This window comes from Arachis stenosperma, chromosome 8 (assembly GCF_014773155.1).
Source record: "Arachis stenosperma cultivar V10309 chromosome 8, arast.V10309.gnm1.PFL2, whole genome shotgun sequence".
Lineage (NCBI taxonomy): Eukaryota > Viridiplantae > Streptophyta > Magnoliopsida > Fabales > Fabaceae > Arachis > Arachis stenosperma.
The window spans coordinates 52873410-52894668 of NC_080384.1; the positions used below are offsets into that span (position 1 = coordinate 52873410).

General features: G+C 32.4%; 3 protein-coding genes across 7 annotated transcripts; 1 reads left to right on the forward strand and 2 right to left on the reverse strand.

Moving 5' to 3' along the window:
• Positions 1–1075: 1075 nt before the first annotated feature.
• LOC130946204 (F-box/kelch-repeat protein At3g23880-like) lies at positions 1076–2253 on the reverse strand. Its single transcript, XM_057874878.1, has 2 exons — positions 1852–2253; positions 1076–1765 (listed from the first exon to the last, which is right to left on the reverse strand). Exons 1-2 carry the CDS (start codon positions 2251–2253, stop codon positions 1076–1078), a joined length of 1092 nt encoding a protein of 363 aa, XP_057730861.1.
• Positions 2254–4861: 2608 nt separating this feature from the next.
• LOC130946339 (F-box/kelch-repeat protein At3g23880-like) lies at positions 4862–7372 on the reverse strand. The gene is made up of 2 exons (XM_057875036.1): positions 5564–7372; positions 4862–5442 (listed from the first exon to the last, which is right to left on the reverse strand). The coding sequence occupies exon 1, from the start codon at positions 7359–7361 to the stop codon at positions 6132–6134; it is 1230 nt and encodes a 409-aa protein (XP_057731019.1). The 5' UTR covers positions 7362–7372; the 3' UTR covers positions 4862–5442; positions 5564–6131.
• A 1927-nt stretch (positions 7373–9299) lies between these two features.
• Positions 9300–18974, forward strand: LOC130943615 (uncharacterized). 5 transcript variants are annotated; one of them, XM_057871565.1, is made up of 29 exons: positions 9300–9535; positions 9693–9885; positions 9997–10118; positions 10233–10349; positions 10671–10817; positions 10910–11000; positions 11127–11260; positions 11360–11514; positions 11861–11982; positions 12199–12290; positions 12420–12663; positions 12764–12821; positions 13465–13613; positions 13738–13808; positions 13902–14072; positions 14930–15001; positions 15154–15255; positions 15351–15440; positions 15564–15639; positions 15721–15814; positions 15955–16024; positions 16260–16439; positions 16993–17115; positions 17205–17288; positions 17374–17558; positions 17729–17867; positions 17950–18009; positions 18129–18233; positions 18322–18974. In XM_057871565.1, exons 1-29 carry the CDS (start codon positions 9437–9439, stop codon positions 18433–18435), a joined length of 3459 nt encoding a protein of 1152 aa, XP_057727548.1. In that variant the 5' UTR covers positions 9300–9436; the 3' UTR covers positions 18436–18974. The 5 variants fall into 5 exon arrangements, with proteins under 5 accessions (XP_057727548.1, XP_057727545.1, XP_057727546.1 ...); XM_057871562.1 differs by having other exon boundaries at positions 10910–11275; XM_057871563.1 differs by having other exon boundaries at positions 10910–11260.
• Positions 18975–21259: the final 2285 nt, after the last annotated feature.

Genomic DNA, 21259 nt, shown 5'->3' on the forward strand with positions numbered 1-21259 from the left:
TTTGAGCAGGGATGCGGCAATGTGCCTTGGAATAAATAAGGGTGCAACAACAATTTTTCAAGAGGCAATTCAGCACAACACTGTTAGCTTGATGGGGAAGAGGCTTGGCGGCAGTGAAACTGGTTAGTGAGGGAGGGAATGTCAGTGCAATTAGGGTTTGAAAAGTTAGTGTGTGACGATAAAAAGATTAGAAAATGAATGATTAAAGTGTCAAAAGTGAAAATAATATTTTTAAGAAGGTAATTTAGAGTGATTTTTTTTTCATTTTTTATGGATCAAAAGTACAATTGATTGTTCAAGTTATTCATAATTTCTTTTTTTATCTAACAATTAAATTTTAAATTAATTTTCTTCTCTTGGATTTAAGCCTATTTTAATACCAGAAAAAATAATAAAAGTCAATATTTTTCACTCGTTTCATCTTTTTCTTCTTTAAAAAAGAATTAAAATAAGTTTCTTTGTTATCCAAAATCCTTAATTCCTCTAGATGTCTCTAGATGGAAAAAATTGTAGCCTTCAACGTGCTACTAGTGAAAACACAATTCATATAATTTTACAAGAACACTACTTAATTTCTACTTGTCTTTCTCTAAAAATGAGAGAATCTTGTTGTCCTCTACTATACCTCTCCACTTTTTATACTACAATTGAGTAGCATTGGCTGCCATATTTAATTTCTAATGACAATGACAATATCACCAATCAAAATAATCATCTTTATTAGTAAATTTTGAAAATTAGAATTACCTGTTAAATTGCAGTTTATCACAAAAAAAATTTTAGTTTGACAATTCTTTTTCTCTTAAAGACACTCAATAAAAATAATAATATAATAAATTTGCATTTAAAATTTTAAATATTTAGAATTTGTATTATATAGAGTGTATTTAATGAATAAAAAACTTTAAAATATTGTAATAAAAAGTGTCATTAGCCAAAAGAAAATTTAATTATTCATACTGTCTAACAAAAATACAAAATACTAATTTCTAATTCAATTTTTTTGTTATATCCAAATATCTCGTGAAATCAAATGCTACGTAACTTATGCCGAATGTTGAGTTGTGTCCAGTTCTCAAGCAACGGATGAGTTGAAGGTGAGTGGAGGTGAATAATGTGACGGTGAGACCAAGCTCTCATGGCAAAAGAATATAATCATACAATTATACCCGCCGTGAGCCACCTGAGAAACTAGTTGGTTTTGACTTAAATTATATACAAGAAATTTGCGATAAGATTCATCTATTGCAAAAAGATTATGATCTTGTGAGATATACAACAGGGGTGCTACCCAATCACATGGCGCGTTCATTCCAACACCGAATGGGATTTCGATCAATTTAATCCAAGACTCTTCAACTCCATACTCCTTCATTATCCAAAGAGTGCAAATAATTTGCATATCCGGAGTGCTATAACAAACAGAAAGACAGTTTTCGTGGAGTTGCAAGCGAGGCATGTGGATGACGTCAGAGCGCGTTCTAGCAAAAGGCAGACACAATCGACCAAACAACTCCGTTTCCAAGTCGAAGGTAAGAACGAACCACTCCAATTCATCATAATCTATAGTAGGATTATACACAATCCAATTCAGAGTGCCGCTCACAAATATTCCGTTTCTTATGCCGAGAAAATCATACGGAAACACCGGATGATCAACCGTTTTCCAAAAAGGATTTGCACCAAAAGTAAAAACTATAGCCCCAGATCTGACTTTGGAATCAGTTATAAGAGACGAGACAGAACAACCCATAACAAACTTGTACTGGTCATGTAGAGTATATAGCCAAAGCCACAGAAAACATCGTCTCCACACTCGTGGGCGCACTCGAATGGAACGGATGGGGATACCGAACGGGTACAGGGGTTGAAAAGAGTAAGAGTTTCAAAGGGAAAGCCTCGAGACAAGCAGAGCAATCCGTTGCAAGATCCATCGATGAATAATCCGTCAGCCGGATATGACTCGAATGTAGGTGGCTGATGCTGGCGATCAGGAATAAGAGATTGTGAAGAGCAATGCATGATGTCGCCCCTCTGTCTGGCTTCCTTCCAACATAGCAATGGCGGCGGATGAGTTAGGGTTGAGCATTGAAGGTGGTGCATGGCGAATTCGGGGCTGAAGATTAGGGAGTTCCATGAACGGCATACAATCCTCAGTTGCAGAAGAAGCCTCACTGGTAGCCTCAGCAAAATTTCTCTAATCAGATGTCCTGGAAGATTGTCTTCGTATAGGTCTTTCATTCTCGTCGGCATAACTCATAAGATAATAAGGATTTGCGTCTTTCAAGGAGCTGAGGTGAAGTATATATTGATATTGAGTAGGTAAACCGGTTTAAAAAAGAAGGCTAAATCAATTTTAAATTTTAGATTTTTAGTTAGTTATTATAGATTTTGAAAAAAAAGTTTGATAACAAAAAATTTTTAGGCATAATTAGTAAAAAATTTTTATAATTTATTTTATTTATGTTATTTAATAACAATTTTATTTTTTATCTCACTTTCTTATCACTTCACTTCTTATATTCTTATCAATTCTACTTATTAATAATATTAATTATAATATTATATTCTTTATTATTAGGCATTCTTATAATCAATACTTAATATTCCTTTTATAATTTAATTTTTATATTTAAGAATACATTAGACGATAATGATAATATACATTAATTAAGTTAATTACACTTGATTCTTTGTTTTCCTTAAGGCATTTAATATCAATCAATGAAAATACGAAAAAATCATTAATTCTTTGTTTCCGTTCAAACATTTACTTATACTTGATTCTTTGTAATATATACCTTCCATTAATTTAATTATGATCATTCAAAAATCACGACTATAATACCATTGCAAGCAGAATAGTGTATAAGTTAAGAAATTTTACAAGAAGTAGCATTTATCGTTGCAAATAGTATGGCATTTGAATTCAACTTTAATAGATACCTGTAGTAGAAGGTGCTAATAAAAAATTTGAACAATAAACAGACTCACCCGACAAGGTTGCATTTAAAATTTTAATTATATTTATATTTTATTCTTATTATAATAACATTACTATTTAATAAAAATGCTACTAACAGGTTCATGTAATAACGATAATAATTTTATTTAAAAACTTAAATAGAAAGATAATAAGTAATACTCAACAAGTATGCCGTGGTTGTGGTCAAATCTGTTTCTATACTATCACCGTCTACACTATCAGTACTCAACATTTTAAGTTAGATAATTGTTAGGATTTATAATTTAAATTTATTTATTTTATCTATACATTCAAATCAAATTTAAAATAGTGACAAAAAAAAATCAAATTTAAAATAAAATCGATCAGGTTTTAAATTATTTTTTATATAGGTCAACTATAAAAGTACGAGTTAAAAATACATAACATAATACTTCATTTAAAAAAAATTTTTGTGTCTTAATTTATGAATTTACTAAGAGAAAAAAAGTTTATTAGATTATATATTTTGATGTTGAGTACAATATTAATAATTTTTAAGATTACGCCTTATAAGTATGTGGTAAATTTAAATCAATAGACTGATGCGTGTAGACTTTTGAAATGGTCAAATATTTCACAGTATAAATTTAATTTTGTGAGTTTTAAAATTTTGAGTTCAATTATACCTATTTAGTTGATATTTTTAAAAAAAAATAAATTCAGTGATAAATTTATTTAATTTATTAATAATTTTGATTGATTTTTTTTCTTAACAAACTTATGGACAATAAATTCTTTTTATTTTAATTTATTTTAAATGTTATTAAATATTTTATTGAAATCAGGATTTAGGAATAAAGACTCTTGAAAAGGATAACAAGTTTACCAAATATAGTTTTGTTGAATTAAAAAACCATGAATAATTAATTATTTTTTTAAAATATAAACACTTATACATAATAGATGAATAAAACAAAATCTAAAAAATTTAATATTAATTTCTATGTAAATTTATTTATTTGGGTTTGTTTTAAAATTTTATTCTATAAATTTAAATTTATTTATTTTAGTATTTTTTATTTAAATTATTATTTTAATTTTATTTTATTATAAATATTTTTGTAATATTAAATTTTTTTAGTGCTTGAAGGATTTTAATTTGTTAAACAAAATCTGTTTTCGGTGAATATTGAATAAATTTATTATATAGTGTATGCTCCATGTAGTCACATCTTAAATATGAAACCTCAAACCCAAAATGAATAACTAGGCTCTTTTTCCTTGTGCTTGCTTCCGCCACTTTTTTACTGCTCTTTACCAAATTAATTAATTTGTTGATAGTGATTGATATTTGTAAAACTAAAATAATTAATTAATTAATTTTTAAATTATAACTATTTTTTAACAAAAAATAATTTATAAATTGTGTTAAAATTTTTATGAGATTGTTAATTTTAAATTTTAAATTTAAATATGAACAATTACATATAATAAATGAGTAAAACAAATCTATAACAATTTAATATTGAGTTCTATCGTTCTAAGTGAATTTATTTATTTAAATTTATTTAAAGATTTTATTCTATAAACTCAAATTTATTTGTTTTAGTATTTTTTATTTAAATTGCTATTTTAACTTTATTTTGTTATAAATTATTATCTTACAATTTGTTAGAATAAAGTTATTTAACCGTAATATTCATCTATAATGTTCTCAAAATATGTTTTTTATGTGAATTTTTATTCATCGTATATTAAATTAAATTTTTTTAAAAAATTATTTTACAAAATTCTATGTATGGCATAAACATTCTTCAATCTTAAAATAAAAATATCGTTCAATTTATGAACAGGTGTGTATGTTTTTTATTTAATTTCTTAGGTTTATGACTATATATGTGTTATCTAATGGAATTTTTTTTTTCTTTACTTATTTAGCTTTCCAAAATCTAAAAAACCTAGGAGTAATATCATCAACTTTGACTTTTTTTTATCTATCTCTTTGTCTTTTTCTACTCATGGTTTTTTTCGTATTTCTCACTTCACCATAATAGTATATGAGCAATGCGGGCCAGCAATTTTTGTAATTGTTAACCATCAATTAGCTATGAATAATGATTTGATGGTGTGAGATTGGTGTGAGATTTTATCCACTGGCTCACCTTCTTCTGTTGATTACATGATGGCCAAAATTCAATAAAACTGCTAACCTCCTAAACTTTTCCATAGTATATTCCTTGCACTCCAAAATACTTCACTGCCTCTTCATTTTTGCGGTTGATTATGCCTGTTGCAGCAATCCTTGGCGTGCCTTGTTTTTTCATTTAATTTTTCTCCACTACTTCTATTATCCTTTGCATTGCACCAACCTCTGCTGTCCTTTGTGCAGTGTTTGGTATCATGATTCTGATTTATCTCATTATTTACACTGGACTGAAACTTTGATTTTCAACATTGTGAATGTTTGCTGATATATGCATCATCAAGTATTGGACCTGCATCACTAATAAAATTATTAGCACACTTTTGGACTTTTAACCCAACGGAAAATATTTGTCATCACATTGTCTTAACAAAATCAATTATAACTCAACAATTTGGAAGAAGTTGGCCTACCTCAACATCTTGTTGCGATTATCATGGTTTGTATCACATCGGTTTCATACAGAATTTTCTGGAACGGTTGTCAAACTGAGGAAAAAACGTTATATATATATATATAGCTTGTATGAGAGGAATCAAGAATTCAAGATCCTATAATTCAGATCATCAGATGAGTACCAAGACAACTTATATAACTATAGTGAGGCACAAGACCATGTCTGGAACTAGATGGAGAATTCGGAGGGTGCTACTAGATGGAGAAAATTGTAGCATTGGCTGCCATATTTAATTTCATATCACAATATCACTAATCAAAATAACCATCTTTAGTGAATTTTGAAAATCAGAATCACCTGTTACATTGTAGTTTATCACAAGAAAATTCCTAGGCTGACAATTTTTTTTCCTCTGAAGACACTTGATAAGGATAATAATATAATAAATATTTATAATTTGTAATATATATAGTGTATTTAATGAATAAAAAGCTTTAAAATGTTTTAATAAAAAATGTCATTAGCCAAAAGAAAATTTAATTATTCATACTGTCGAACGAAAATACAAAATACTAATTTTTATTTTAATTTTTTGTTATATTCAAGTATCTCATGAAATCAAATACAGGCCGAATGTTGAGTTGTGTCCAGTTCCCAAGCAATGCATGAGTTGAAGGTGAATAATGTGACGGTGAGACCAAGCTCTCATGGCATAGGAATATAGCTGTCGAATGATACCCGTGAGGCACCTGAAAAACTACTAGTTGGTTTTGACGTAAATTATACACAAGAAATTTGCGATAAGATTTATCTAGTGCCAAAAGATTATGATCTTCTGAGATATACAGGGGTGCTGCCGAAACATATGGAGAAATCATTTCATCACCGAATGGGATTTCGAACAATTTAATCCAAGACTTTTCAACTCCATACTCCTTCATTATCCAGAAAGTGCAAATAATTGGCATATTCGGAGTGCGATAGCAAACAGAAAGACAGTTATTGTGGAGTTGCAAGTGAGGCATGTGGATGAGGTTGCGCATTGTAGTAAGAGGCATACACAATTGACCAAACAACTCCGTTTCCAAGTCGAAGGTAAGAACGAACCACTCCAATTCATCATAATCCATAGTACTAGTAGGATCATACACAATCCAATTGAGAGTGCCGCTCACAAATATTCCGTTTCTTGTGCCAAGAAAATAATACGGAAACACCGGATGATCAACAGTTTTCCAAGAAGGATTTGCACTAAAAGTGAAAACTATAGCCCCAGATCTGACCTTGGAATCCGTTATAAGAGACGAGTCAGAACAACCCATAACAAACTTGTACTGGTCATGTAGAGTATCATAGCCAAAGCCACAAAAAACATCCCATCCGCACTCGTGGGAGCACTCGAATGGAACGGATGGGGATACCGAACGAGTACTGGGATTGAAAAGAGTGAGAGTTTCAAAGGAATAACCTTGAGACAAGCAGAGCAATCCGTTGCAAGATCCCTGGATGACTAATCCATCAGCCGGATGTGACTCTAATGTAATTGGCTGATGCTGGCGATCAGGAATAAGAGATTGTGAAGAGCAATGCATGATGTCGCCCGTCCGTCCCGGTTCCTTCCAACATAGCAATGGCGGCGGCTGAATTAGGGTTGAGCGTTGAAGGTGGTAAATGGCGAATTCAGGGCTGGAGATTAGGGAGTTCCATGAACGGCATACAATCCTCAGTTGCTGGAGAATCCTCACCGGAAGCCTCACAAAGATTTCTCTAATCAGATCTCCTGGAAGATTGTTTTCGTATTCATGGTGTTTCATTCTCGTAGTCATAAGACAATAAGGCGTTGCGTCTTTCAAGAAGCTGAGGTGAAGTATATATATTGTATTGGTATTGAGAAAGTATAACAGGATTATTAAAAGAAGGCTAAATTAATTTCAAATTTTAGATTTTTGTTTAACTATTATTAGAAGTTGAAATTTGAAAAATTAGAATTAAGACCGTTTGGAAATCTTTAAAATTTAAAGTAATTTTTTTGAGTTTTGATTTACCAAAAGTAGTAATATTAATATGTGGTACAATTTTTAAAATTAAATTACGATTTTTTAAAAAGTTATTTAAAAATTTATAAAAAAATTTAAAAATATAATTTTTCTTGTAATATAATTATTTTTTTATTATATTTCTATAAATTAAATATTTTTAAAATTAAAAATCTAAAAATAAAATAATTTATTTATAAATTATTTTTAATATAATTATTTATTGTTTAACCTATTTATTCGAAAAAAACTTAATTAAATTAATAAGTTGTTTATCCAAACAGTATCTAAAACTCTTCACATATTAAAACCATTATGATTTTTGGAAAAAAAATTTGAATAGGGATGCGACAACGTGGGTGTGACAACAATTTTCGATAGGCAAGTCGGCACCCTACCAACAGCTTGATGGGAAAGAAGCTTGGGGGTGGTGAGAGACGAAACGGCGGCTAGCGAGGGAGAGAACGACGGCCCAATCAGGATTTGGAGAGTTGGAGTGTGGGGATAAAGAAATTAGAAAGTGAATGGTTAAAATGTCAAAACTAAAAATAAATTTTTTGAAAAGAATAATTTGGGGGTGAACTATTTTTTTTTCATTCTCTATTGATCAGAAACGCAACTCATTGTGTCACGTTGGCAACCATTCTCTATTGGTGTATTTTGTGTTTATTTTAATAAAAAAATTAAAAAATACTAATAAAAATAAAATTTATTTTTTATTTATTTTTGTTAAATTTTTATAATTATATATATATTTTTAAAATTTTTAAATAAAAAATAGAATAAATTAAATTTTTATAATTTATTCTACTTTATTATTAAACAAAATATAAAAATATTAAATTATGTATTTCTATTTTTAATATTTTATTCTATTTTCAGAAATAAATGTAATTATTGTTTATAATTTTTGATGTCTATCTAACAAAATAAAATTTTAAATTAATTTTTTTCTTTTAGATTTAAGCCTCATTTTAATACCAAAAAAATAATACCAGTCATTATTTTCAATTGTTTTATTGTAGCCTTCAACGTGCTGCTAGTGAAAACACAATCTATAAAGAGTTGATCGAATTTTTACAAGAACACTATTTAATTCTTGTATATCTTTCTCTAAAAATGAGATAATTTTCTCCTCCTTTACTATATTTCTCCACTTTTTATACTCCGATTGGGTAGTATTGGCTGCCATATTTAATTCTAATGACAATATCACTAATCAAAATAACCTGTTAAATTGTAGTTTATCACAAGAAAATTTTGTCTGATAATGTTTTTTCTCTTAAGACACTTGAGAAGGATAATAATATAATAAATTTGCATTTACAATTTTAAATATTTAGAATTTGTAATATATAGTGTATTTAATGAATAAAAAGCTTTAAAGTATTTTAATAAAAAGTGTCATTACTCATTAGCCTAAACCTAAAGAAAATTTAATTATTCATACTGTCAAACGAAAATACAAAATACTAATTTTTAGTTTTTTTTTTTTAGTTTTTTTAAAATATTCAAGTATCTCGTGAAATCAAATGCAACCGAACTTATGCCGAATGTTGAGTTGTGTCCAGTTCCCAAGCAAGCACAACATTATTAATTTTATTATTATTTTTTCTTTTAAATAAAACGGCAAAGACTAAAGAACAAATTAATCTGACAAAATAAATAAATAGCAAATATTTAAAAAAAAAAAACATAAAAGCATTTCATAATTCATGTCGCTCATTTTCTTTTTCACACCCTTCTATCTTCTTCTTCTGCTTGAATCGTTGGAGAAGCCAAAAAACAAAAACGAAGAACAATAGAAAAGGGAAATAGACAAGAAACAAAGGAAAAGAAAGGGAATAAGAAGCATGGTTTCAACGAGACGCAACAGTGGATCTCTCTCCGCAAAACGACCTTCTTCTTCTTCCGACGACAAACCTCCTTCTCCTTCTTCTAAACGCCAAAAGGTTCGTCTTATTCCCCTCACTTTTTCTTCTAAATTTCAATTCCCCAAACGCATGCCGTTTATATCCCTTTATTTTGTTAAAAATCCCCTTGAAGTTCATCGTTTTATGGGATTAGGGTTTTTGAAGTTTTTAATTTGGGTAATTTCCTTAATTTCAGGGTGACAGTGGTGGTAGTGGTGGTGCGTCGGAGAAACCGGTGACGGCGGCGGAGGATTCCAAGGAATTGCGTGCTCCAGAGGCCGCCGCCGATCCCGGAGAATGCGGCACTGCTAATGACGCTCAGATCGCCGGCAACGATGGCAAAGCTGATGCCCCACCAGCCGTACCAGTGGCAGCGCCGATCGCCGATGGTGCGTGCTTCACACTTGTGGTTTTTCGGATCAACTTTGTTTTTGTTCATTTTAGACACTGAATGGTTACTTGTAGAGAAAAAAAATTGATTTTTTTAAATTGGTTTTAAGGGTCTACGCCAAGTTTGGTGGCTGATAAACCAAAGAGTTCGTTCTCTTCGTGGTTTTATCAGAAGCAAAATCCCAACTCTGAGGGTGTTCCCTGGTGCAGGCTCTTATCCCAGTCTTCACAGGTAATTCAATTGTGATTTTGAGTATTTAATTCAAGTTGCATTTGACCATTTTTTATTTGAAGTGATAAAGCTTGTTTATTTGGGAATTGGAATGTGATGTTATTATTGCTTCAGAATCCGAATGTTCCTATTTCCACATCGAACTTCACAATTGGTTCTAGTAGAAATTCCAACTTCCCGCTGAAGGATCATACTGCAAGTGGAACTTTGTGCAAGATCAAGCAATCCCAGGTACATATTAGGGCCAATGTAAATTTTCAATGGGGTTTTGGAATTTATATTTGATGTGGTTGTGTGAGGTATGTCATGTCCGGGGTTTTTTTGTGTTTTTTTTTTGTTGTTCCTCCATGCACACCCCTTAGAACTTGCTAGTGGATTGTTTTGCCCGATTACTATTTTAGAGACTTCTAAGCACAGTAAATGCTTATCTGTAGTCGTGTGCATGGTTGCGTTGCTTTGTTTCCCCCATTTTCTTGGTTTCCAGTTGCTTGAGGTGAATATCTTAGGAAGTATATGTGCAGTATGGTTACTGTTGTTTCTGGAAATGACCAGCGTGAGGGGAATGCTGTAGCTGTGCTTGAAAGTACTGGCAGCAAAGGATCTGTGCTAGTAAATGGAACGCTCGTCAAGAAGAGTACCAGCTGTGTGCTTAACTCGGGTGATGAGGTGGTTTTTGGTTTGCTGGGAAATCATGCTTATGTATCCTTTTCAGTTAATTCTAGTTGAATTCCATCCCCATATTTTCTGTTTCCAGTGTGTCTGTGTATTTTCCTTGATTTATTTTGATCTAGGTTTTTCAGCAACTGCATCCTGAAACCGCAGTTAAGGGTGCAGAAGTTCAGAGTGGTGGTGGGAAGTTACTGCAGATTGAAAAGAGAACAGGTGACCCTTCAGCCGTAGCTGGGGCTTCTATTTTGGCTTCTTTGTCTAGCTTTAGGCAGGATCTTACAAGATGGAAGTCTCCATCTCAGTCTGCCAGTAAGCCTCACCAGGGTACTGACGTTTCAGAGAGTGAGCTTGATGGCATGGAAGGCAACTCAACTCCAAATGAAGGGACTGACAAAGCCACTGATACTGGAGCAAGCGACAAGAATTCTCCTATGGATTGCGAACCAGATGATGCAGTCACAGAGGCAGGCAATGTAAAAATCTCTGGGGTGAATGATTTCCTAAGGCCTTTCTTCCGGGTCCTTGCTGGATCTAGTTGTAAACTGAAATTGAGCAAAAGTATCTGTAAACAGGTGTTGGAAGAAAGAAACGGAGCGAGGGATACACAAGCTGCATCATCTTCGGGTACATCTGTGCGCTGTGCAGTTTTTAAAGAAGATCTTCATGCTGCAATACTGGACGGGAAAAACCTAGATGTGTCCTTTGACAACTTCCCATATTATTTGAGGTATAGTTCTCTTGTAATGTAGAAGACTCTACTTTTGAATTTGATACCAAGGATGGTCAATGTCATTTTTTGCTGGCTTCATTCTTTCACTTGGTTGCCGTTTCCACACACGATGTCCGTTGCTAGGACTTGTCATGCATAAAACTAGGCATTTTGTTTTGAAGATTTTACTATTTGATAGAATTGTTATTTTCAAAAACAAAATCAATACTGCTTGTCACGCGGGCGTTTTGATTTGAGTCTTCCCTGCCTTTCACCTGAACTCATCTTTATAATCTTATCTTTTCTTATAAAGGATTATTGATTCTTTAACTGCATTTCTGATCATGCTTACCTCTTTTTGCAGTGAGAATACAAAAAATGTCTTGGTTGCAGCTTGCTTTATACACCTTAAAAATAAGGAACATGTAAAGTACACAACAGATTTTACAACCATAAACCCCCGAGTTCTGCTCTCAGGACCTGCAGGTTTGTGGATGTTCCATTGATAATATCCGTTGTCATCCTTCTCTTTTTTTGTGTCTTTGGGTGAAGTGGAGCAGGGTGATCAATTCCTTATTTAACTCTTTACCTTCTCTAAAAAGTTAAGCAATATTATTATCACAAAGCGATTGATATTATATAGACGCCTTATTTAACTTTAACTCTCTATTTCCTTAAATTGCCAATTTCTTTTGTTTGCAGGATCAGAAATATATCAGGAAATGTTGGCAAAAGCACTTGCAAAATATTTTGGAGCTAAATTGCTTATATTTGATAGCCATTTACTTCTGGGTGTAAGAAAAAAGTCCTCTTTGCTGAGTCTATGTTGGGATTATTCCAATCATACCTCCCTTGCAGATTGCCATTGTAGCGTTTCTGGTGTAAATTCTGATAATAAATCTTTGCTGCTTGTGCATTCATAGGGTTTATCTTCCAAGGAAGCCGAGTTGCTCAAAGAGGGATCCAATGCTGAGAAATCATGCATCTGCACTAAACAAAGTCCTACAGCTACAGACGGGGCTCGTAGTATGGATCCATCAACTAGTGAACCTGATACGCCTAGCTCCTCAAATGCACCTACATTTGGCGTTGAGTCTCAACCTAAGATGGAAATTGATAGCGCACCTTCTACCTCCGGAGCCTCTAAGAGTGGTACATTTAAGCTGGGTACGTGCTCTCCTTTTTCCCTAATTTTTCCTATCTAAAAAGGGCCTTGAGCCTTAAATTTATCATAAAAAGTTTGATGTTTTCCATTACAATCCTGCAGGGGATCGGGTAAAATATAGCTTTTCATCTTCTGGTAGCCTTTATCAGACATCTTCAAGGTACAGGTTTGCCTACAACTACAATTACACTGTTTTAAACTGGTTTCTGTGAACAGCTTACAGTTGTATCCTTTTCCCTTTATCAGAATAACTTGAGTTTTCTCATCAATCGGCACCACCTATGCCAGTCCTACTTCTTATATATGATATAGATGTGTAATGGATAAGATAGTACCTCTTTCACCCAAATTGAAAGTTCATATGCACTATGGTTATTGCAATCCAACATGTAATGGTTTCATTTTAATTAAAAGTAATACAAAATTTATGATTGATTGCCATTGTGCTGTAGTAATCATTAGAAATCAGGTAAATTTGCCATTCTTTTGAATGCCTGGATGTGTGTTAAGGTGACCCATGGTACCTTAGGCGGTTAGGCATCACCCGTGCATAAGTGGTTTCTTTTATATCTGTTTGGGTAGTTGTATAGATGAATGGAAAGGAAATCAAGATTTTGAAATTTTTTATTAACTCAAAATTAACATTTCTTCTATGGAATCCAGATCTAGACAAAGTAATGCAACTTCCACCTCAAATTTTCATTTCTTCGATGGATATTTCGTCCATTTCACTCATACCCAACTAAGTGCTAGTGTTTTTTCTTGTACTTATAAGTTTTCTTGCCAATTGCACCTACCTATAGGGGGCCATCTAATGGAAGTCGGGGGAAGGTTGTCTTACTTTTTGATGATAATCCCTTGTCAAAAATTGGTGTAAGATTTGATAAACCCATAACTGATGGAGTTGATCTTGGAGGTGCCTGTGAGGCTGGTCAAGGATTTTTCTGCAACGGTAACAAGCTGCCTTTTCTATTACTACTGCTACTACTATTATTATTATTTCCAAAATATACTACATTCTACTTTTTATCTTTATCTTGGTTGCGGATTTTGAGGTGGTGTTTTCTTTTTTCCAGCAAGTGATCTTCGTTTGGAAAACACTATTGTTGAAGAACTGGACAAATTACTTATTAATACATTGTTTGAGGTTGCCATTTACTCCACTCTTGGTTGTACACAAGAATTTCTTCTCATATATATTGCTTTGGTCTTAAATAAGAACTTGTAATCTTTGTTTCAGGTTGTGAATAGTGAGAGCCGAAGTACGCCTTTCATTTTGTTCATGAAGGACGCAGAAAAGTCTATAGTAGTTAACGGGGATCCATATTACTTTAAAAGTAAGCTTGAAAAGCTTCCTGACAACGTGGTCGTAATAGGTGCACACACGCACACTGACAGCCGAAAGGAGAAGGTAAGAAATGATTTGTTGACACTGACCATTTTCTAATGATAAAATGAAATGCACATTGAGACATTAGAAACTTCTAATATGTACACACATTGCAGGTAAAAAGGTTATAACAGCCCTTGTCAAGATAATCTGTTTTCAATTTTTATTTACAAACCATTATTTGGTTTAGGTTCTTTGTTCAAAGGATGACTTTATTAGGAGTCCAAAAGTAGGTGCTTTTTATTTACCTGGTTTCATTTTAGAAACTGGATAGGAGCTTTATGTATTTCATGGTAATGTTCGGTTTTTGCAGTGCGTCGGTATATTTGGTTTGAAAAGAATTCTAGGTTTCTTTTGTTTGATTCCTTTTCCACAAACGATTTTGTTATGGATAGAATTACCTACTTGGCATCCCTTTCATGCTAAGCTAATGGCTGTTTAAGGGTGTTTCTATAACTGATATTCAAAGGGACCGGCATTCCTACCTTGTTATTGGTTATCTGGTTGATCTCTTTTTCTTGGATATCTTTGTATCTTTCTGAGGATAACTTATCTTCCTTTGTGCACTTGCTTTTCTTATAGTACAATTTTTCTACCAAAATATAAAAAAATAACATGAGGAGCTAAGAGAAGTTTGTGTATAATGGCAGAAATAGGATGCAAAATGGATATCCTAGTATTATTTCTTTGAATTTCCTTTCTTGCTGTCCAATTAAATTTGTATTAGTGGTTATGATCTTTATATTCTGGTTTTGTTTTATGAACTGAGAAACCAAGATAGTTGTGTATAATGGATGGAGATTTGGGTTATCCTATCTATTCAATCCTGCAAATTCCCTGATCTAAATGAATTTTTTTATGAATGTTTGCCATTGCAGTCACATCCTGGAGGTTTGCTTTTTACAAAGTTTGGGAGCAATCAGACTGCACTACTTGACTTGGCTTTCCCTGTAAGAATCACCAAATCCTAGTTCATTCTTCTTTTGGAAAAGGGGCCAGAATTGCTTACATATGCTAATGTCGTGGATATCTTATTTGCAACCCACAATTTTTCTTTGGTCTTCTCAGATTTTTTAAGGTTATGTCTATGAACTCATTTCAGGATAGTTTTGGAAGATTACATGACAGAGGCAAAGAAGTACCTAAACCAAACAAAACTTTGACTAAGCTTTTCCCAAATAAAGTTACAATTCATATGCCACAGGTATATGCAGTGGATTGGCTATATTATTGTATTTTTGGTTTCTTTATTTGTTTTGTGTTTTTCCTTATAATATATCCATGTTATGTTTTTTGTAGGATGAGGCACTTCTAGCATCTTGGAAGCAGCAACTTGATCGAGACGTTGAGACACTCAAAATCAAAGGAAATTTGCATCAATTGCGCTCTGTAAGTATCCTGTATCTGATTGTAATATTAATTTAAACTACACATTTAACCATGTTGTACTGTGTAGTGATGTAAATATTTTATTATGAAATTATCAACTGATTTGTCTAATTCTATTTGTAGGTTTTGAGCCGTTGTGGGATGGAGTGTGAAGGACTTGAGACCGTGTGCATTAAGGATCAGACACTTACAAATGAAAGTATGTTCTGCCACTGCTACGTCACTTAAAGATTTCTTGTTTAAATCTCTCCCCTATGACATGATGTTTTCTATACTGCAGATGCAGAAAAGATAGTTGGTTGGGCTTTGAGCCATCACCTCATGCAGAATTCTGAAGCTGATCCTGATGCAAAGCTTGTTCTATCTTGTGAGAGGTAATTTAGTGCTTGCTTGTTCTATCTTGTGAGATGTAATTTAGTGCTTGCTACATGTTATATGATGTATACTCAATTTTAAGATTCTAACCTTCATAGTTGTTAACTTGTACTTATTAATTATTATGTTATTTTACCAGCATCCAGTATGGTATTGGGATCTTACAGTCTATCCAAAATGAGTCAAAGAGCCTAAAGAAGTCTCTTAAGGTGATTGTTATGAAGTTTTGCTACTTAAATTGTACTTTTATCTTCCTGTGCTGGTAGTCTGTTTCCACTTTATTTAGAAAAAAAGGCAGCCCGGTATACAAGCATCCTGCCGTAACTTAGGGTCCAGGAAAGGGCCGCACCCAAAGAGTGTAATGTACGCAGTCTAATTTAGAATCTTGCAATTTATGAACACTTGATTCTGAATCATCCCCCTTCTTCTGTTGTCTGATTTCAGGACATTGTAACAGAAAATGAGTTTGAAAAGAGGCTTTTAGCTGATGTTATTCCACCTAGTGATATTGGTGTTACTTTTGATGATATTGGAGCTCTTGAAAATGTCAAGGATACGCTGAAGGAGTTAGTGATGCTTCCTTTACAAAGGCCTGAGCTCTTTTGCAAGGGGCAATTAACCAAGGTTTACCTAACTTACATATTCAAATGCATTCTGTTGCTTAACTTGTATTTTTGCTATAGATGTCTGTTCGAAGTTAGAGTTATCATTGGTCCTATTATTTCTTGCTTTTTCTTCGGTTGAATTGCTGATTGGTTGATGTATGACGCCTTTAATGCCCTTCTCCTTTTCCTACCCTCAAAGAAGAGAGGAAAAGAGGAGAGAAGGGGGTGGCGTGTAGACTTTACTGACTTGATTCTTGTGATTTCTTAATTTTGGCAAGAATGTAGCTTGTTTGTGTTAGAATTTACTCCCTTCTTCCCAAATTATCGATCGATTTGGAAAACTTGGTACCTTCAAAACTCTATCTGGATTCAATTTTGGGATGGAGGGAGTATCATGAAACTAAAAGCAACTTTGGAGAAGTTGTTTTAGGATATTTTTGGAGTTTTTCTTCTAGTAATATTGAAATACACCTTTATTTTTGTGAAAAAATTAATATTAAAGTTGGTGATATTTTCCCACATGAAATTGGAAACTGTTCTGATTACTTGCCTCAAATGACCTTTTTGTGCAGCCGTGCAAGGGCATCTTATTATTTGGGCCCCCTGGAACAGGTAAGACAATGCTTGCAAAGGCAGTTGCTACTGAAGCTGGTGCAAACTTCATCAACATTTCCATGTCAAGCATCACATCCAAGGTTATATTTGCTTAATGAGAGTATTTTAATCTCTCCTTTATCAATTCGTTTTGCATGTTAACTAGTGGTATTCCCCTTAATTTCTTCAGTGGTTTGGTGAGGGTGAGAAATATGTAAAAGCTGTTTTCTCCCTGGCAAGTAAAATTGCACCTAGTGTTATATTTGTTGATGAGGTAAGGCTCCTTCATAAAATGATGGTATTTTTTATTGATTTATTAGATAGGGAAAAAAGGTGATCCGATATGGTTTTGTGCATAGGTTGATAGCATGTTGGGCCGAAGGGAAAATCCTGGGGAGCATGAGGCCATGCGAAAAATGAAAAATGAATTTATGGTGAACTGGGATGGCTTACGTACAAAGGATACCGAGCGAGTTCTTGTGCTTGCAGCCACTAATAGGCCTTTTGACCTTGATGAGGCTGTCATAAGGAGGCTGCCACGAAGGTGAATGCCATGTTCAACTGCACTTGAATTTCCCTTTTTCTCCTTTTTCTTCTATTCCCTTTTCTTTATTATCATTATTATTGTTTTTATAGTCTTTATTTATGAGTATTTGGGTGGTTAGGAGGGCTTTTAGAAATGTTAAAACTTTTCTCATCTCTGGTTTTGTGCAGATTAATGGTAAATTTGCCAGATGCTCCTAATAGAGCAAAGATATTGAAAGTTATTTTGGCAAAAGAGGACTTGTCTTCCGATATTGATTTTGATGCAATCGCAAATATGACCGAGGGGTATTCTGGAAGTGATCTTAAGGTTAGGGTCATTGTTTTTTGCTTTTATTGGTGACACTGCTGTTAATAACTGTGGTGCCTTCATGCTTGCTCTTGCATTGCAGAATTTGTGTGTAACTGCTGCGCACCGTCCGATTAAAGAGATATTAGAAAAGGAGAAAAAGGTAAAACCCTTCCGAACAGTTTCTAGCAGTATGCTAGTGATTATGTCATTGTTGTTGGCTATGAAGTTACCAGAATCGATGTTACCTTGATTTTAATATTTGTGATTCATTCATGACAGGAGCATGCTGCTGCTCTGGCAGAGGGTAGACCTGCTCCAGCATTAAGTGGAAGTTCCGATATCAGGTCACTAAACATGGAAGACTTTAAACATGCTCATCAACAGGTATATAAAAAAGCAATCAAGCCCCTTTTCTTGCTCTCGAGGTCACTAAAACAAAACAAAATTAACTTTATATATCATATGGTGGCAGGTATGTGCAAGTGTGTCCTCTGAATCCATAAATATGACCGAGCTTTCGCAATGGAATGATCTATACGGTGAAGGTGGTTCAAGAGTAAAGAAAGCACTTAGTTACTTCATGTGAGAGTTTCTCCATTGTACAAATGTTCCCCACCGGCGACCCTCCTTGATGCCCCTTTGAAGCCTGCGTATTCACTTGTCGTTGCTCTGGTCTGCTGAGGCTAGCAGGAGTTGGTGCTGAGCCCCATTTCCTTTGTAAAATGAAATATAGATTTCTAAGTAATTTGATTTGTTATGGATGATGGGATTATGGTGGGTTTTGAAAGAAAGTGGAGATTTTTGGCCAGGCTCTGTTGCTTTTTGTTTTGTTCCTCAACCACTTTGCCACCAGCACAGAAGAAGATCATGTTGATTTCTTATTATTTTTCTTTTAATTGCAGTATTAGAGGAGAAAGATAAAGAGAGTCATATATGATTATGACCCTTATTATAAGAGTAGTTGTCACACTCCTAAGTCCTAATGTCAAAAATAATGATTTTAGATCATGGACACAAGGTCACTATTTTCTATTTTATATTTTTTTGTATATACCATCATATGCATGACACAGCTATGTCTTTCTGAATCTATAAGTCCACTACTTATTTGAAAGATTTCTTTTATTCGACATGTGTCAAGATACAATTCTTTCAGTATTATTGATTGCACTTTATGGCGTTGGAATTTTTAGTTGTATAAGCTCTGCATTTGTAATAGTATGCTATGGAATGGATTGGACAATTTTTCTTTTAATGAATTTTGCTAATCAATGCTTTGTTAGAAATGTAAAGAAGTAGGAGTTTTATTTTATTTTGTTTTATTTTTATTATTAATTCATTGAATATATTGGTGGAAGTTTCATAATGTTCCACTTCTACGCAGCTAAATAGTAAAGACACTAGCTTTTCCGTTTCATACTCTTTTATACAAGAAATTTAGTGTTGGGGGATTGCAAGTTTTCTCAGTTAATTCTTGTTAAATATGTTGATAATATTTGAACTGATATATTTTTTTATTTTAGGGTAAAATATATTTTTTGTCTTTGAAGTTTAGTAAAAGTTTTAAAAATATTTTTAAGTTTTATTTTGTTTTAATTTTGTCTAAAATTTTTTTATTTGTATCAAATATATTTTCGATAGTTAAATTTTTAAAAAATTTAAGATCAATTCATCAAAAATATATGAAAATTGTGTTTGATTTATTTGTATTGAAGGTTGCTCTTATGAAATTGTTGTTGAATTGGTCCTAAATTTTTTAAAAAATTAGTTGTCAGAAATATATTTGATGCAAATCGAAAACTTTTGCGATAAAATTAAAACAAAATAAAACTTAATAATATTTTTAAAATTTTTGCTAAACTTCAAAAACAAAAAAAAATATACTTTATTCTTTTCTTTAAATATATTGATATTTGTATTGGGGATTGTCCGAAACGATAAGTTAACAATTAGGACATTTTGTCATAAGGAATAAAAATATAAAATAAACAAATATTGGGATTTGTTTTGTCAAAATCAAAATCTTTTAAGTGTCAAAATGGTTATTTACTTATGAAAGCTGTTCGCAACCACAACTATGAATTGTGACTCATGCTCACTAAGTAGAAAATATCTTTGTTGTAAAAAGGTCATAAATTTATTAATTTAGAATTGAGTAATAATGAGAATTTCAATTCATCTTCTTCAATTCATTATTTGTCTAATATTTAAATAAATATTGGATAAAATATTCAAAATATTTTTTAATCTAGATATTAGAAAAATATGTTAGAATTTCTAATTATTTTTATTTAGTATTTACACTCGAATTATGGACTGTTTTTAAAAAATTGACATATTTATACATATTTTTGTCTCAATACATTAAGCTTTAATAAATAAAGAAGTAAAAAAAGGGTTAATTTGAAAAAGGATTATTTCCGTGCTAGTATAGTTGAAAATTAAAACTATTGAATATCCAATTCCAATTATATCCACTAATAAATTTATGCCATGGAAAATCAGCCAATTATGTATTATGTACAAATACATGTATTATTTAATTTATTTTTAATATATATTTTATTTTTTATTGTATATTTTATATTAATGACTGATTTTGGTCATTAATTTTAATGTACACTTAACATGGTTGCTAGTTGACATGTAGGCACAAATCATCAAGGTGCATTTAAGACCTAATACTTGACAAAACTTGCAATGGAAGTAATTACTAGACTAAGAGTAAGAGATGTGAGTCTTACCAAAACTTCTGCATTAACCTTTGAATGAAATACAAAATTCAAATAATCACCAATTTGAAGGAAATTCTAGCAGCAATTACTCAGCAGTTAACCCTTTTAACTACTATTGCTGAAGAAGAGTTACCTTTTCTAGACCTTGAAGAAGAGCAGTTTTGAATTGTCGAACGCCACTAGACATCGGATCTAATCTATGAGTCTTTTCGAAGGCGTAAGGTCGTTATTCGAATTCAGAAAGCATCTCAATGCTGCGTCACAAACTCAGCAAAATTAAGACAAAAAAGCGGGACAGCAGTCTCAGATACAAAGCAAGTAACTAATATACAATCAATAAGTTGATAGAATTAACAAATTGTGCAAAATTTTCAAATTTCTGGTGCATCTAATTATATAACATCACATCAGTAAAAATAATTATCTTTCACATTGATCGCTTGAATGGTCATCCAAAAAAAACGGATATGATTATATGACTATGTAAATCGCTTTATACTGTCAGTATATCAGAATTAAACTCTAAAAAAAAAATGATAGAAATTTTGAAGCAGAATTTTATAGGAAAGCTAAGAAAAACTGCCTACATGACAACACCCTCTGACAATAATTCACAACTCATAACCCCATGAAAAATATCACTAATTATAAAAAAAAAAATGGGGTGACTTAGAG

What these genes read in the sequence shown, in the direction of transcription:
- LOC130946204 (XM_057874878.1), bottom strand. Translation starts at nt 2,253, where the DNA reads ATGCCGACGAGAATGAAAGACCTATACGAAGACAATCTTCCAGGACAT. An exon ending in TCAACCCCTGTACCCGTTCG is followed by an intron (nt 1,766 to 1,851) that starts GTATCCCCATCC and finishes CTACATGACCAG; the next exon opens with TACAAGTTTGTTATGGGTTG.
- LOC130946339 (XM_057875036.1), bottom strand. Translation starts at nt 7,361, where the DNA reads ATGAAACACCATGAATACGAAAACAATCTTCCAGGAGATCTGATTAGA.
- LOC130943615 (XM_057871561.1), top strand. Translation starts at nt 9,437, where the DNA reads ATGGTTTCAACGAGACGCAACAGTGGATCTCTCTCCGCAAAACGACCT. An exon ending in GCAAGATCAAGCAATCCCAG is followed by an intron (nt 10,350 to 10,670) that starts GTACATATTAGG and finishes GGAAATGACCAG; the next exon opens with CGTGAGGGGAATGCTGTAGC. An exon ending in ATAAGGAGGCTGCCACGAAG is followed by an intron (nt 17,559 to 17,728) that starts GTGAATGCCATG and finishes GGTTTTGTGCAG; the next exon opens with ATTAATGGTAAATTTGCCAG.